This window comes from Homalodisca vitripennis, chromosome 3 (genome assembly GCF_021130785.1).
Source record: "Homalodisca vitripennis isolate AUS2020 chromosome 3, UT_GWSS_2.1, whole genome shotgun sequence".
NCBI lineage: Eukaryota > Metazoa > Arthropoda > Insecta > Hemiptera > Cicadellidae > Homalodisca > Homalodisca vitripennis.
In genome coordinates this window covers 6967675-6979899 of record NC_060209.1, presented here as the reverse complement: position 1 = coordinate 6979899, position 12225 = coordinate 6967675, and the positions used below count along the sequence as shown (strand labels likewise).

The 12225-nt window shown below is 31.8% G+C and overlaps 1 protein-coding gene across 1 annotated transcript in view; it reads right to left on the bottom strand.

The window, feature by feature from the left end:
- LOC124356566 (TBC1 domain family member 15) overlaps window positions 1-4541 on the bottom strand; it is a 57680-nt gene extending 53139 nt beyond the window's left edge. The window contains 1 exon segment of the mRNA XM_046807643.1: window positions 4292-4541. Coding sequence (XP_046663599.1) covers window positions 4292-4318 — 27 coding nt within the window. The 5' untranslated portion in view covers window positions 4319-4541.
- Between the last annotated feature and the right edge of the window lie 7684 nt (window positions 4542-12225).

Sequence of the window (12225 nt, the reverse complement as noted above, 5' to 3'; positions counted from 1 at the left end):
TGTTATTCGATCGTCATTATCGAACGATTCAGTATATTACCCAACTCCAATATTATATAATAATCGGTACTTTGGGATTATACCGACCACACCAGTATGAAGAACACAAAAATAGAAATTTATAGAAACAAACATGATAGAACGAAAAAACAACTCTTCAATTACAAAATTACAAACTTACAAGCATTTCCAGGTATTGTGATCGGTATTGTTGTCGCTGTTATCTTATCTTTCTCGAGAATCCTGATTACGGCAGGCCGCGCGGCATCACGTGATTTGCACGGTACATCATTGCCTTTCCATTACAATTCAATTTATATTTCTGATTAGCCCCTCTAGGTTTGATATTTTACTGATAGGTACTATCTCGAGGGATGTTTTTCTTTCGTCGACATCAGCGCGGGGCAGCACCGAAGGTGCTGTCGAAGCCCCGCGCTGATGGCCGGAGGCACTCGCATTTTGGGTGGCGGAATGTGATCAAGAATAAAAACAAGTTTTGAGTGTTTTTTTAATAAAAAGTTTAGTTTGGTAAATGTTTGTTTTTGTTGAATTTTTGTGTTTGGAGAAATGTAGAGGTAAAACACGGAAGTACAACAAAGCGATGCACCAGCTGAACGGGCGGCGAGACTCTGCAATCACGTTATCTACTAGACGCTCGACTTTGACCTCTGTCTGAGGATGGGGAGGTGTTTGCGATAAGACAATTCCTGTTTTATATTGACGAAATATTGTTCTACGCTAATCTAGTAATCAGTAGAAACGAAATGTGAAATAACGATTCATGTCTGGGTGTGGTCGGTATAATCCCAAAGTACCTAATAATCAATACAGTAAGAATTATTACACATTAATAACATATTAGCTTACAAAAAAAATAACTTTACAGTAGTATTAAAAATAACAAAAACAACTTTAACCTAGACTACATGTTAGTGATACTTTAGAATAGCTTGCTGCCCAGATAGCTGTGAGGGCTACAGTATAATAAGCGGCCAACAACACAATCTGATTATGATTATCGATTTTAAATATCTATACTATCGAATACGACATTTGACCGATATATATCCATAAATAATCATTGCCAGCTTTCTTTATATAGATTAGTGATGTCATTACCACCTACCTGTTTTTATTTCGTTTATGTAGAAGGATAGTGACAATGACAGGCCACAATGGCGATGAATATGCAGATATTGGCTCAAAATAATTTTATAAACACTGACCAATGTTTAAAATGGTTAAAAGATAATGACTTTGCTCCTTTAAATCCGAACCGTCCAGTTTGTATTGATGAGTTAAAAACTAGAATTAAAGGTGAAAACCGCAAGAAAGGTAAGAACAAACGTGACATACCTAAAACGATCTTGAGAAGACTTTTTTTGAACATTCTAAGGGTAGGGTACGATAAGCGGACCCGGTTTTTTATATCGAAATTTTGGCAAACGATATTACTCAATCATAACCATCGATATAATCAATCGATACTAATTAATTATTTTGAACAATTAACTTAAATAATCTATATCAATAGCTGTAAACACTTTCAAATAATACACGTAAGGTAATATTTCAATTTTACATAAGTAACATTTGATTATTAAGAATGGCAGTCAATTTTAGAAAACTACACAACATCGGTTTGAAAGATGATAAGACATGTTTTTCGTGGCTTCAACATGTAGGACTCGTACCGAAAAACCCATTATGTGAAATTTGTGGGAAAGAAACAAATGTAACTGTGAGAGCAGCAAATATGGTCGTCTTCAGTTTTCCTAATTTGGTTATTTGGTTATAATAGTTTGTTTGATCACTGTTAATATTAAATTCACATTTTAATTTGAAACATATGTTGCGGACTACAGATACTTTTATATCGATTCATAGTCATAGTCATAGTCGCAGATGTAGACTTTGTGTAAATATCCTCTTTTTTGGATTTTTTTAGATGTTTTAATGCTTGTACAGTTTGACTTGTTTTACATAAACATTGTTGTTATTTTATATATTATTTGCTTGTATTTTTTTCCTTGCTTTGCATGCAATGAAATGCACTATTGTTTTATGATGTTTATCTTTATTATAGTTGTTTTATGACTGACAAGATCTGATGCATGTTTATGTCCTTGAGATCAATAAAGTTATTCTAGTCTAGGATTTGAGATGCGAATATTAGGTATCGATGATTACATTCTTCGATACAAAAAACCAGGTCCGCTTATCGTACCCTACCCCATTCTAAATTTGGTATTATGAATATAATGAAAAATCGTGTACTATTTTAGTTGAAATCAAACAAACTGTGACTTAATTATTTTCATGAATGTACTTTTGACGGCATCAGTACATGCAGAAGTGCCATTTCAGGTTGGCTCAAGTAATCATAAGTACTAAGCTACTCAAACATTGATTAAGTATAGCCTAGTTTAGTTAATTTTTTTTCAATCTAAAACAAATACATTTATTTTACATATAGCTTCAAAATAATATGATTTTAAAAGCATAAAACTTATTCACTCAAAACTAATTCAAAGTAAAATCGTGTTTGGAAATAAATTTTAAATTAAAATCATGTATTATGTTATTGACTAATAGCGGCAAGAATAGTGACGTAGTGTCTTTTTTGTTTCACAAGCAGTTACGTTTATTCTTGAAAATACATAGGCCTAAGGTAATTCAATTTTATGTTTTTGATGTGATTATATACTATATTTTAATTTATAGGCTACATTATATTAATATTTATACGTTAATTTCTAAGATTGAAAACAAGCAAAGCCATATTTTCCTTTGAAATATATATTACGTTATTTGGTTCAACATTTTGTTTTTAGTCTTTGACAGTTTGCTTTCAGTCGTTAGGACAGTCATGAATATCGATGATTAGAATTGTCCAATAATCATCATCTGATTGGGTTGGTAGCCGCTTATTATACTGCTGCCCCTGTGAGCAACCGCTTTTGGGAAAAGGAGGAAAGGATTCTTATCTGACAGGCGCACTTCAATATGGTACAAATAATTGAAGATAGTTTAGATAGTCTGCTAAACAGTCTGCCTGTATTCCAATCCTCAATTTCTATGACCCAACGCCAAGAACTTTGAATCTCATACTCAATGTCATTTTAAAATTTCAAAAAAATAGATTTCACTTGTTTTTGATTGTTTACGTTAGACAATATAATTTATCAGTATACGTTGAAGTCATAAATGTTAAGTAAGTAAATTGTAATATTGAATTATTAATTTTAGGGTACAGTATAATAAGAGACCACCAACACAATAGAATCATATGTATAATTATCTAAACTAGCCTATAGAAACAAAAATGTTGACACGAATTACATTATATAAACACTAGCATCTAAGTATGTTGTGTATCTATAAAATATAACAAACAAAACAGTTTAACATTTAGTTACTTTTTACTTTTTTTAAGGATAGGATAGGTATACTATGTTTCTATTGTGGTGGTGGCCTCTTATTATACTGCAGCCTTAATTTTATAAAAAACAATAGATACATTCGATAAAAACGACCAAATAACGAGTGTAGGCTCCTTAAAGTCTACCCTTTATAGGTCCCGGTAAGAAAAACTGTTCCAAAAATAGTGGCCTCTGAATAATACCAAAGTATTATTTTAATAATGCATGTCCAAACAACAACAAAAATCTTTATTTTACCACTCATATTAAAGGATGTAAAGCCAGGGACAATTGTAACAGAATAGGTATAAGGAAAGATATGTTTAATTAGAACTAAATATTTTTTAAATCAATACAGCCTGAGGCGAAATCTACTAAAAGATAAACTGAAATAAGATTACTGATAGACTAAGTAATTTAAAATGTAAAATACCTCTGTAATCATGTAGGTACCCTACCCAAAATCCTAAATTGTCCAAGCATTTCCCTCATGAGCCATTCATACTCTTCACTAAGTTAATTAAACTGTATAGAATCCGTCAACATATAAAATTCCTGGGAGCTAAAAACCTGACTTCCATGCACAGTTAACTTTTAGCACACAGTCATAGGCTAAATGTAGTCTCACACAATAATTTTGACCATACAGAATACTAGCTTATTTTATTTCTAAACAGGCTTGTTTATTTTCAATTAGCCTAATCCAACATCACAGTGTGTTAGCATAATTATATAACTTAATAACAATATCCCAAAACAAAGGGAGGCATGCAAATAATTTAATTTGGCCTATTTCAATGTCAATTGGTTGGAAAAATTTATGTAATTAAACTGACAGGTATATTTCATGTTTAACAACAGTAACTCACAGTTCCTTGTTCATTCAAATCATCCATGTCAGATTGAAACGATAGGATGATTTCAACTTGACACAACAATCCAGAAGAATCACAAACGCACAGTTACTTATACTAGTACAGAAAATCACACATCTTTTGCGCTGCCACTGACAATAACTCTGTCTGTCTTCCTATTGTTTGTGTAATCTGAAAACTTGTAATCTTATCTGCACAACACGACATCTGACTCTGACTCAGCATTCACTATCCAGTAGTAGTAACATTTTAGCTTCCGCGATAAAATTGCAAACATCTCAGCTGTCTCTGAATAGCGAATTACTTAATTATTTAGGCAGTTTCATTTTGAGTCGAATCATATGTGTTAAAATAAAAAGGCCGATATTAACATAATTGCATTAAAAGCAAATATCGAAGCAAAAAAAATCAATACCGTATAACATTTTAATACATATTATTGTATATGAATATAAATGAGTTAATGCCACTATATGCCAGGGCATGGGCAACAAAGAGTCTGTTACAAATATATTTTCAGATACTATCCTCACTTCTTCATTAAAAAAGTATTAAACTGGAAAATATAATTACAGCAACATATAGTCTTATTGCTCAAATTAAAACATTTGAATTCTCCCTTTCCAAATTTTGAATTTTGATTTTTGAATTTTTTTTTTTAGTCTCCGTAGAGAGACTCTGAGTAAAAGAGGGTAACGTGGTGTTTCTTAATAGTACTAGAAGTTATTATTGTGATCTGTCATATACGAGTATAAGATAGATACACTGTTTGGGTTTTTTATTACAGTTCATGAAACAACAGGCGTGAAACATATTTAGCACCCATTAATAATCGACGACAATGCTTCGTTCCAAGAATGGTTTTGTTGAATGGCTTGTATTCAGTTCAAGAGTGAGTCTAAATATATTAAAACGTGTACAACCTAGGATTCAAACGCTATCAAATAGAACCAAGAGTTGTACTTTTTACCCGTCAATTCCTTTTCCGAAGGAATTTTAGAGTTACCGTATTTTATTTACTCATTAAATTATAGAAGTGCAAATTCCAGATATCCACACATTTATAAAAAAAACACGTGTTTATACAATGTTTAATCCTATACGGTATGTAATCTAAATTATATGTTCTGTAATTATGTTTTCAATTGCGATTGTTTCAATAAAAATACAACTATTCAAGTTTGGTTAATGAAAACTGTGTTGTCATGAATTTATTGTGTAACAAAGTGGTCACGAGGATGATGAAATCATGCATCCACTTTAACCTAACATATGAAGCAGATCTCTGGAATTAACGCTTACACAACTTCAAAACATTTTACAGGTACAAATTACCAAGGATAACAAGACAAGGTACAAAGTACAGTTAGAAACAATATTGAAAGAATTAAATGTGGCACAATAAAAAAATGGAATGCAATGTGGTGTCCAATCCAAGTGTACTAAAATATTTTCAAGATGATCTTTCTTGATTCGAAAACAAAAGGACTTGCATCTTCACCAGTAATAAAGGACGACTGGTACTCAAGACCTCTTGGCAAGTATACCTTTCCTATTTTATTTACCTTGTGAGAGTTTTAAGAATCTTGTTGGCGGTTTGAAGTGTTCATACGTATTAGAGGAACTGTTAGTCAAGAACTAATAGTTGATATTTTATTACAAGCATTACCTCCAGAAATATTTAAACAGTTTTATGATTTTTAGGTTCAAATATTTCACGTCTTGTAATTTCTGCAATAGCAGGATATTCATATCGTGTGTGCCTACAACGAGTAAAGAAATATATGCATCAGACAGACGAAGAGTGGAGCAATGAAGAAGATACCACCATATGATATCAACTTGTTAACTACTGAAAACATAAATTCATAATAAACGTATAGGTGTGAAAAACTATCCAGTGATGGTGGAATTATATAATGGAGTTGCACTTAGTGTCAATTTTGTTAAAACCTTAGGAACTTGTGCATTAACACAAAATATGTAAAACCGATGTGCGACTACAGTTGTACACATGCGAGGAAATTTGGAAGTTTAGATATAAAACCATATCGAAAAGCCAGGCAATGCAATTTGCAGAGACCCGGTTTTCTTACAATTGCCATGCCTTGCCTCATAATTGTTAGGAAACATCACTTCTCATGTATGGCTTCGGAATATATAAAAACCCGTCTTGCATTAACGGGACTAGATTGATTGCTGAGGTTTAAAATGTCCAAATCGCAATAAGTTACCTCACAGTTGCTGTAAGAAGTTTACTAGTCTTCATCAGGGTTCCAGGAAACGCTCTTATAGGAGTACTTTAAAACAAGACATTGAACTATATGACGGTTCACGCTTCCAACTAGTTTAACGCTTAACAAGTATGTACATAATTATATTACTAGAAATAGAGATTTAATTAATAGACCGTAGGATACACAAGATTGAGTAAGATCTTGTTTCACTATGAGTTTGTTGGTGTATCTCTTTTTAACAAACTACATTTAAGTGCTCAGAATGTCAGTGCAAAACGATTTAAGAAAGTCACGCATGACTGGATTATTGAAAGACTCTTTTACAAATTAATTTTTCAGTTCTGACACCAGCATGATAAAGTTTGAGAAGTTGTAAGTTGCATGAGTATTTAGAAATGTATGTGTCATGTTGCCATGTAAAGTTCAAAAAGAATGTCTCGCACTGGGTTGCACATTTATTATATTGTAACTAGCTTACTTAACTTTTTAACTTGCTTTTTAACCCTTTTTAACTTATGAACTATTGAGTTTAGCTATACTTTGATTCAACTGTATTATGTCTATGATTTAACCATACGTTTACTGCATGATTGCTTATTGATTGAGTATATTTGAATGTATTTCTCCATCTGTTTTAAATTTCAAATTGAAACTGCATCCTACTGTGACGAGATCCATTGCATGTAAAAGTTCAAAGATTAAGAAAGATATCTACCTACCTATCTATGGATATATATATATATATATATATATATATATATATATATATATATATATATATATATATATATATATATATATACTATTACCCAGCTCTGAAATGAAGTAAAGGAGGCTGTTAAACTTGTAAGAAATCACCAAGAACCAGATAATAATGAAGTTATAGTAGATATTTCTGTACGGTATTCGTTAAAGTAACAATGAGTGAATTGCTTCTAAAATAATTCAGTGATTCAAATTCTTTATTGGCAAAACTTTCATACATTCAATAGTTTCAATCACGTACATGTTAGTAGTCAAAAGTGTTCTTTAGGGAAAGCTCTGTAGAAATTTTCCTTAGAATTGTGCTTTGTATGAACGTACGTCTAAGGTATAGAAAGAATTTTAAAGTAGTCAGCTGGTTAGCCCCTTCTTAAATGACTTGATATCATAAGGTAAGTGGTGAGAGAGAGAGAGAGAGAGAGAGAGAGAGAGAGAGAGAGAGAGAGAGAGAGAGAGAGAGAGAGAGAGAGAGAGAGAGAGAGAAATCTTTATTGACAATCTTCAAGATTGAAATGGCGTCAAACAAAACATTTTTTTAAACTTGATAAAAAGACATACAGTTTTACAGTTAAAAAAATTAAAAAAGTTCACAGTTAGGAGACACGGTTGTGCCAGTCCAGGTACTCTTCCACACTGTAGAAGGGGTTGATCAGGAGCCAATGGTGTAGCTTTGCTCCAATGAAAGAAGGCTTCTTTTCTATCAGGGTAATCTTTGGATGGGCCGAGTTTAGTTTAAGCCATGTCGCATTGTAGTTATGAGTAGTGTAGCCTGTAGGTAGAGAGATCTAGATTAGCTACATGCAGGATGACATGTTCTGTACAATGATTCCACAGTCTTTATTTTATAATTCATGTAGGCCTCTCTGCATATATTTATATTGGCTAAGTCCAACAATAGCACTGATTGCTTGTTTTGTAGTATTCACTACTTCTATTATTCAAGTTTGTAGCAGATGTCCATCTGCAAGCTATTAATCACAACCTTACGTGGAACTCAAAATTTAAAAGATAGGTTATCCTAGCTACTCTTTACCTTTTAATTACATATACTGCTGTGCTTAGATTTTTCCAATTGCTGTGCATGGGCAGTTCAAGTAAGCTGGTTATCGAGCTTAAGTCTGAAAACATTGCTTCCACAAAACGTTGCACCCAATAAACCTTAGAGTATGGGGAGAATAATGTATATCTGCACCCACTCACTTACTGCTACCGATAGTTGTAATTTGCCGAGATTGCAATGTCTTAGATATTGTAGAAGGCAGTGCCAATGTTTAAAAATTCTGTTATTTTTTCATAAAAAAAGTTGTAATTATGTGTTTTTCTAGATATTGTTTTTGTTTGTAAATCCAAAGAAACTGTATACAAAGGCTAACAAGGAGGCCTATTAGGAATAATATTGTTCATTAGAGCTGTCTTGTTACAAAATATTATTTTAGAATTTTTGCAAAAATATGGCTTTAACACGTCAAGCGGACAGTGTATTTTTCATAATAATATATCAGCAGGCCCGTACTGAGACTGGTTTTCGGACAATTTTAGCGGGGCCCGGGCCGAGCTTCGCCATACGTTATATAAAGGGACCGTGTCGGTGGCTAGACATGAAGGGGCCACTAAAGCTGAGTGCCTGTGTATCTGAGACTTGGAACAAATATTAAAATATAATCTGCTAACACTGTTTGACACATTTAATTTTGTCCTACAGTAAAATAATCTATGATGAATTAAATTTACAAGAATCAAGTTCAGTGTGATAAAAATCGATGTACAGAAAAGATTTATACATTTTTGTTTTGAAAAGCTTGAAAAATGCACTGGTAGGATTCTATTGGAAAATATAAAGGAACAATATCTGATTTCCAATAAAAACGTGAAGCATCATATCAAGAGCAGATAGTAGTAGATGAAGTATATAAAATATATGTATTAATTAGATGAAGGTAGAGAGATTTTTTAGAACAAGGGATAGAAGAAAATCCTTGAATTATATAAAAAAAATGAAAAGAGATCCTTGAAATAAGGTTAAAAAAACAAGAGATCTTTGAATAGTAAAAAGGCCAAGTTCATTTATGTTTTCTACTATGAGTATTTCAGATTGAGAGGATAACCTATCATAAAATTCTCTCTAAAAAACTAATCAAAAAAGTTCGAAAGAAAACTGATTATAGGTCATTATCTCTAAAAATGGAATCACGAACAGTTTGGATGAAATATTTTTAAGTGTGTTTAACAAAATGTATGTAAATGTCGAAATGTTTCTATGTTTAATTGATAGCAGTTTTAAATATTTTGCTAATCATTGATTACTTACTTACTATTTGTTATCTATTTATGTGTTACAGTATTTATTTAATTGATTATTAAAAAAACTATTGACTTATTATAATGTTATTTATTGTTAAAAAGAGCTGTTAGGCTGATATGTGGAGTTCAGAATAGATCTAACATTACCCTTTGGTTGTTGAACTTGGGATACTCTCTTTGTCCTCTTTATATGTACTCTCCACTTTGTTATACAGCAAATCCCACCCAGCTTATCAGTCAATGCTGATGTGCATGGCTATTTTACTGGAAATGGTAATGAGACCTATAAGGAGATGTAAATATACTTTAATACAATTTAGTTTTGTACAACAGGGAATTAGGCTATTCAATGTTTTGCCCATTTCAATCCAGGATGGACCCTATAATAAGTTTAAAATAGTCTTTAAACAGTTCCTGATTACAGAATGTCTGTATCAGAAAGATGAATGTTTTGATGGTGTGTCTAACCATAGGCAAATTATGAAAGGCTGTCTTGTTTATTTGACATTGCTATACATGTATTATGTCTTCTGCAATAAAGTTCTTGATTGATTGATTGTTTATTTATATTATATATTATTTGATCATTATTGAAATTGAATGCTGATTCAATTGATTTTATCAATTTGATAACAATAACATGCTGTGACCAATATTTACAGGCTATATTGCATAATTTATATTTGGTAAAGTTTTATTGAGCTTGACTGGCCTATGTATTACTGTGGAACATTGTGTGGCTAAATAAATATTCTATTCTATTTAATTTCAACAAAAGTCACTAGGGCAGATACTCAATACAGATAATACAGATACTCTAGATTCATAATACAGTTCCTGGTAGAAAAGCCTGAGCTTGGGTCATGACTCCAGTTGATCATTATTATGACAAAACACTATTTAACCCAAAAGGAAACAAGCAAAAAACTGCGTTTAAAGATTTAAAGTAAACTGTTACCATCAGCCACTATTCATTGGGATGGTAAGATTCTGTCTGATATTTTGAACACTAATAAACTAGATCATTTGTCTGCAGGAGATAAAGATAAATTGCTTGACGTATCAAAGTTCAAAGAGGTACAGGCACAAATGGAGCAAATTTTTGGTAACAAGATAGTTTGAATATCTTTATTATTAAAAAGATGCTAGCATGACATTATATACACAAGAAAATTATCAGCCTTCGGGAAATTTCCCCGGCAGTGAAGATTTTGATGCTTTTACAGTCTTATTACTTGCTTTAAGATGAATCCAGAGATGGTAACAAATAACATAGTCTCTACATAGTTCTGTTCAATTGGTGGGTTATATTCCAGTCAAAGTTCATTTAAAAGCTCCAAATGCAATAGACTACACTTTTTTTAATGAAAATTGACTTATTTTTGACAAGTACAACTTCAAATCCACACTAAAATCAAATTCTCAGAACATTTTTTTTAAAATTTGAAGTTCTTGTACACAAAAAAGATTAGAATAGCCACTATGCCTACAAATGCTCCTCGGCCAGATCTGAGGAAATTACCTGATGCAAATTACATGACGCAATTCCAAGACATTCATTCTGAAATAACTATTTATTGCTGATTTGTGGTCCATTACTTGAACTATGTAGTAAAAATTGCTTTTATTTTAACTTTAAAACAATTATTTTTTAAGGTAAAATCAGTCAAAATAGCTTGCTTAGTAAAGGGTCTCCAGGTACCTCCTGGTCTGCGGCCTCAATAGCTGCTTTATGTGTAGAAGAATCGGTTGCTCCACCATGCTTTGGGATCGTGTCAGGCAACATCGCAGTGCACTAAATTGTGCTCCTGATGAGACAATGAGAATATCTCTTCACCTAGATTTCACTACTTTTTGTAGTCTGGGTGTGCCTGATGTCGAAACGATGCGGAGGGGTTTGTTTTGAGCATCTTCGTTCTTCGTCACCGACTATTTTTTCGCTCCCTTCAGACGAACATGACTCCAGATTTCAGCCCTTCCCACCAAAGCTGCTTCATTTATGTACTATGAATATATTTGCTTTTAATTTATTTTCAGCTTTATACTTGACAGTATTCTCTTAGAGGATTGTGGCATATTTTAATTGTTTCAAAACCAAAAAGTTAAAACAATATCCTTATCTTCGGACAACTGGGGAAAATATCAAGTCAGAGTGGAAACATTTCTTTATTTATTTTATATTTATCTTTACACTTATTTGTGTACAGATATAGGCTCAGTATTACTACTTAATGTTTTAACAATAAAATTAAACATTCAGAATTAATCTAAAAACTCTTAAAATTGCAAAATACAAAATTTTTAAATTTAACACACATTTATAAAATAAACAATTGGAGAAAACTTGAGGACATTTATTCGTACAATGTTTTTATAAATTATTAATTAATTATAAACACATTTAACACTAATTAATAAAAAATCGTGGAGCGAAATACTAATAGGAATAAAACTTAAGTTAGTTATTTATATAATGACAAATTATTTAAAATTTACATGTACATTTGTTAGTGTTTATTTGGTTCTCAACAAAAGATTTATTTGATGCTTAAATATCAGAAATATAAATTATTTCTCTACAATTTGTGAAATGCTATACACGATTCTGAATTGCATTTGCAAGCTACA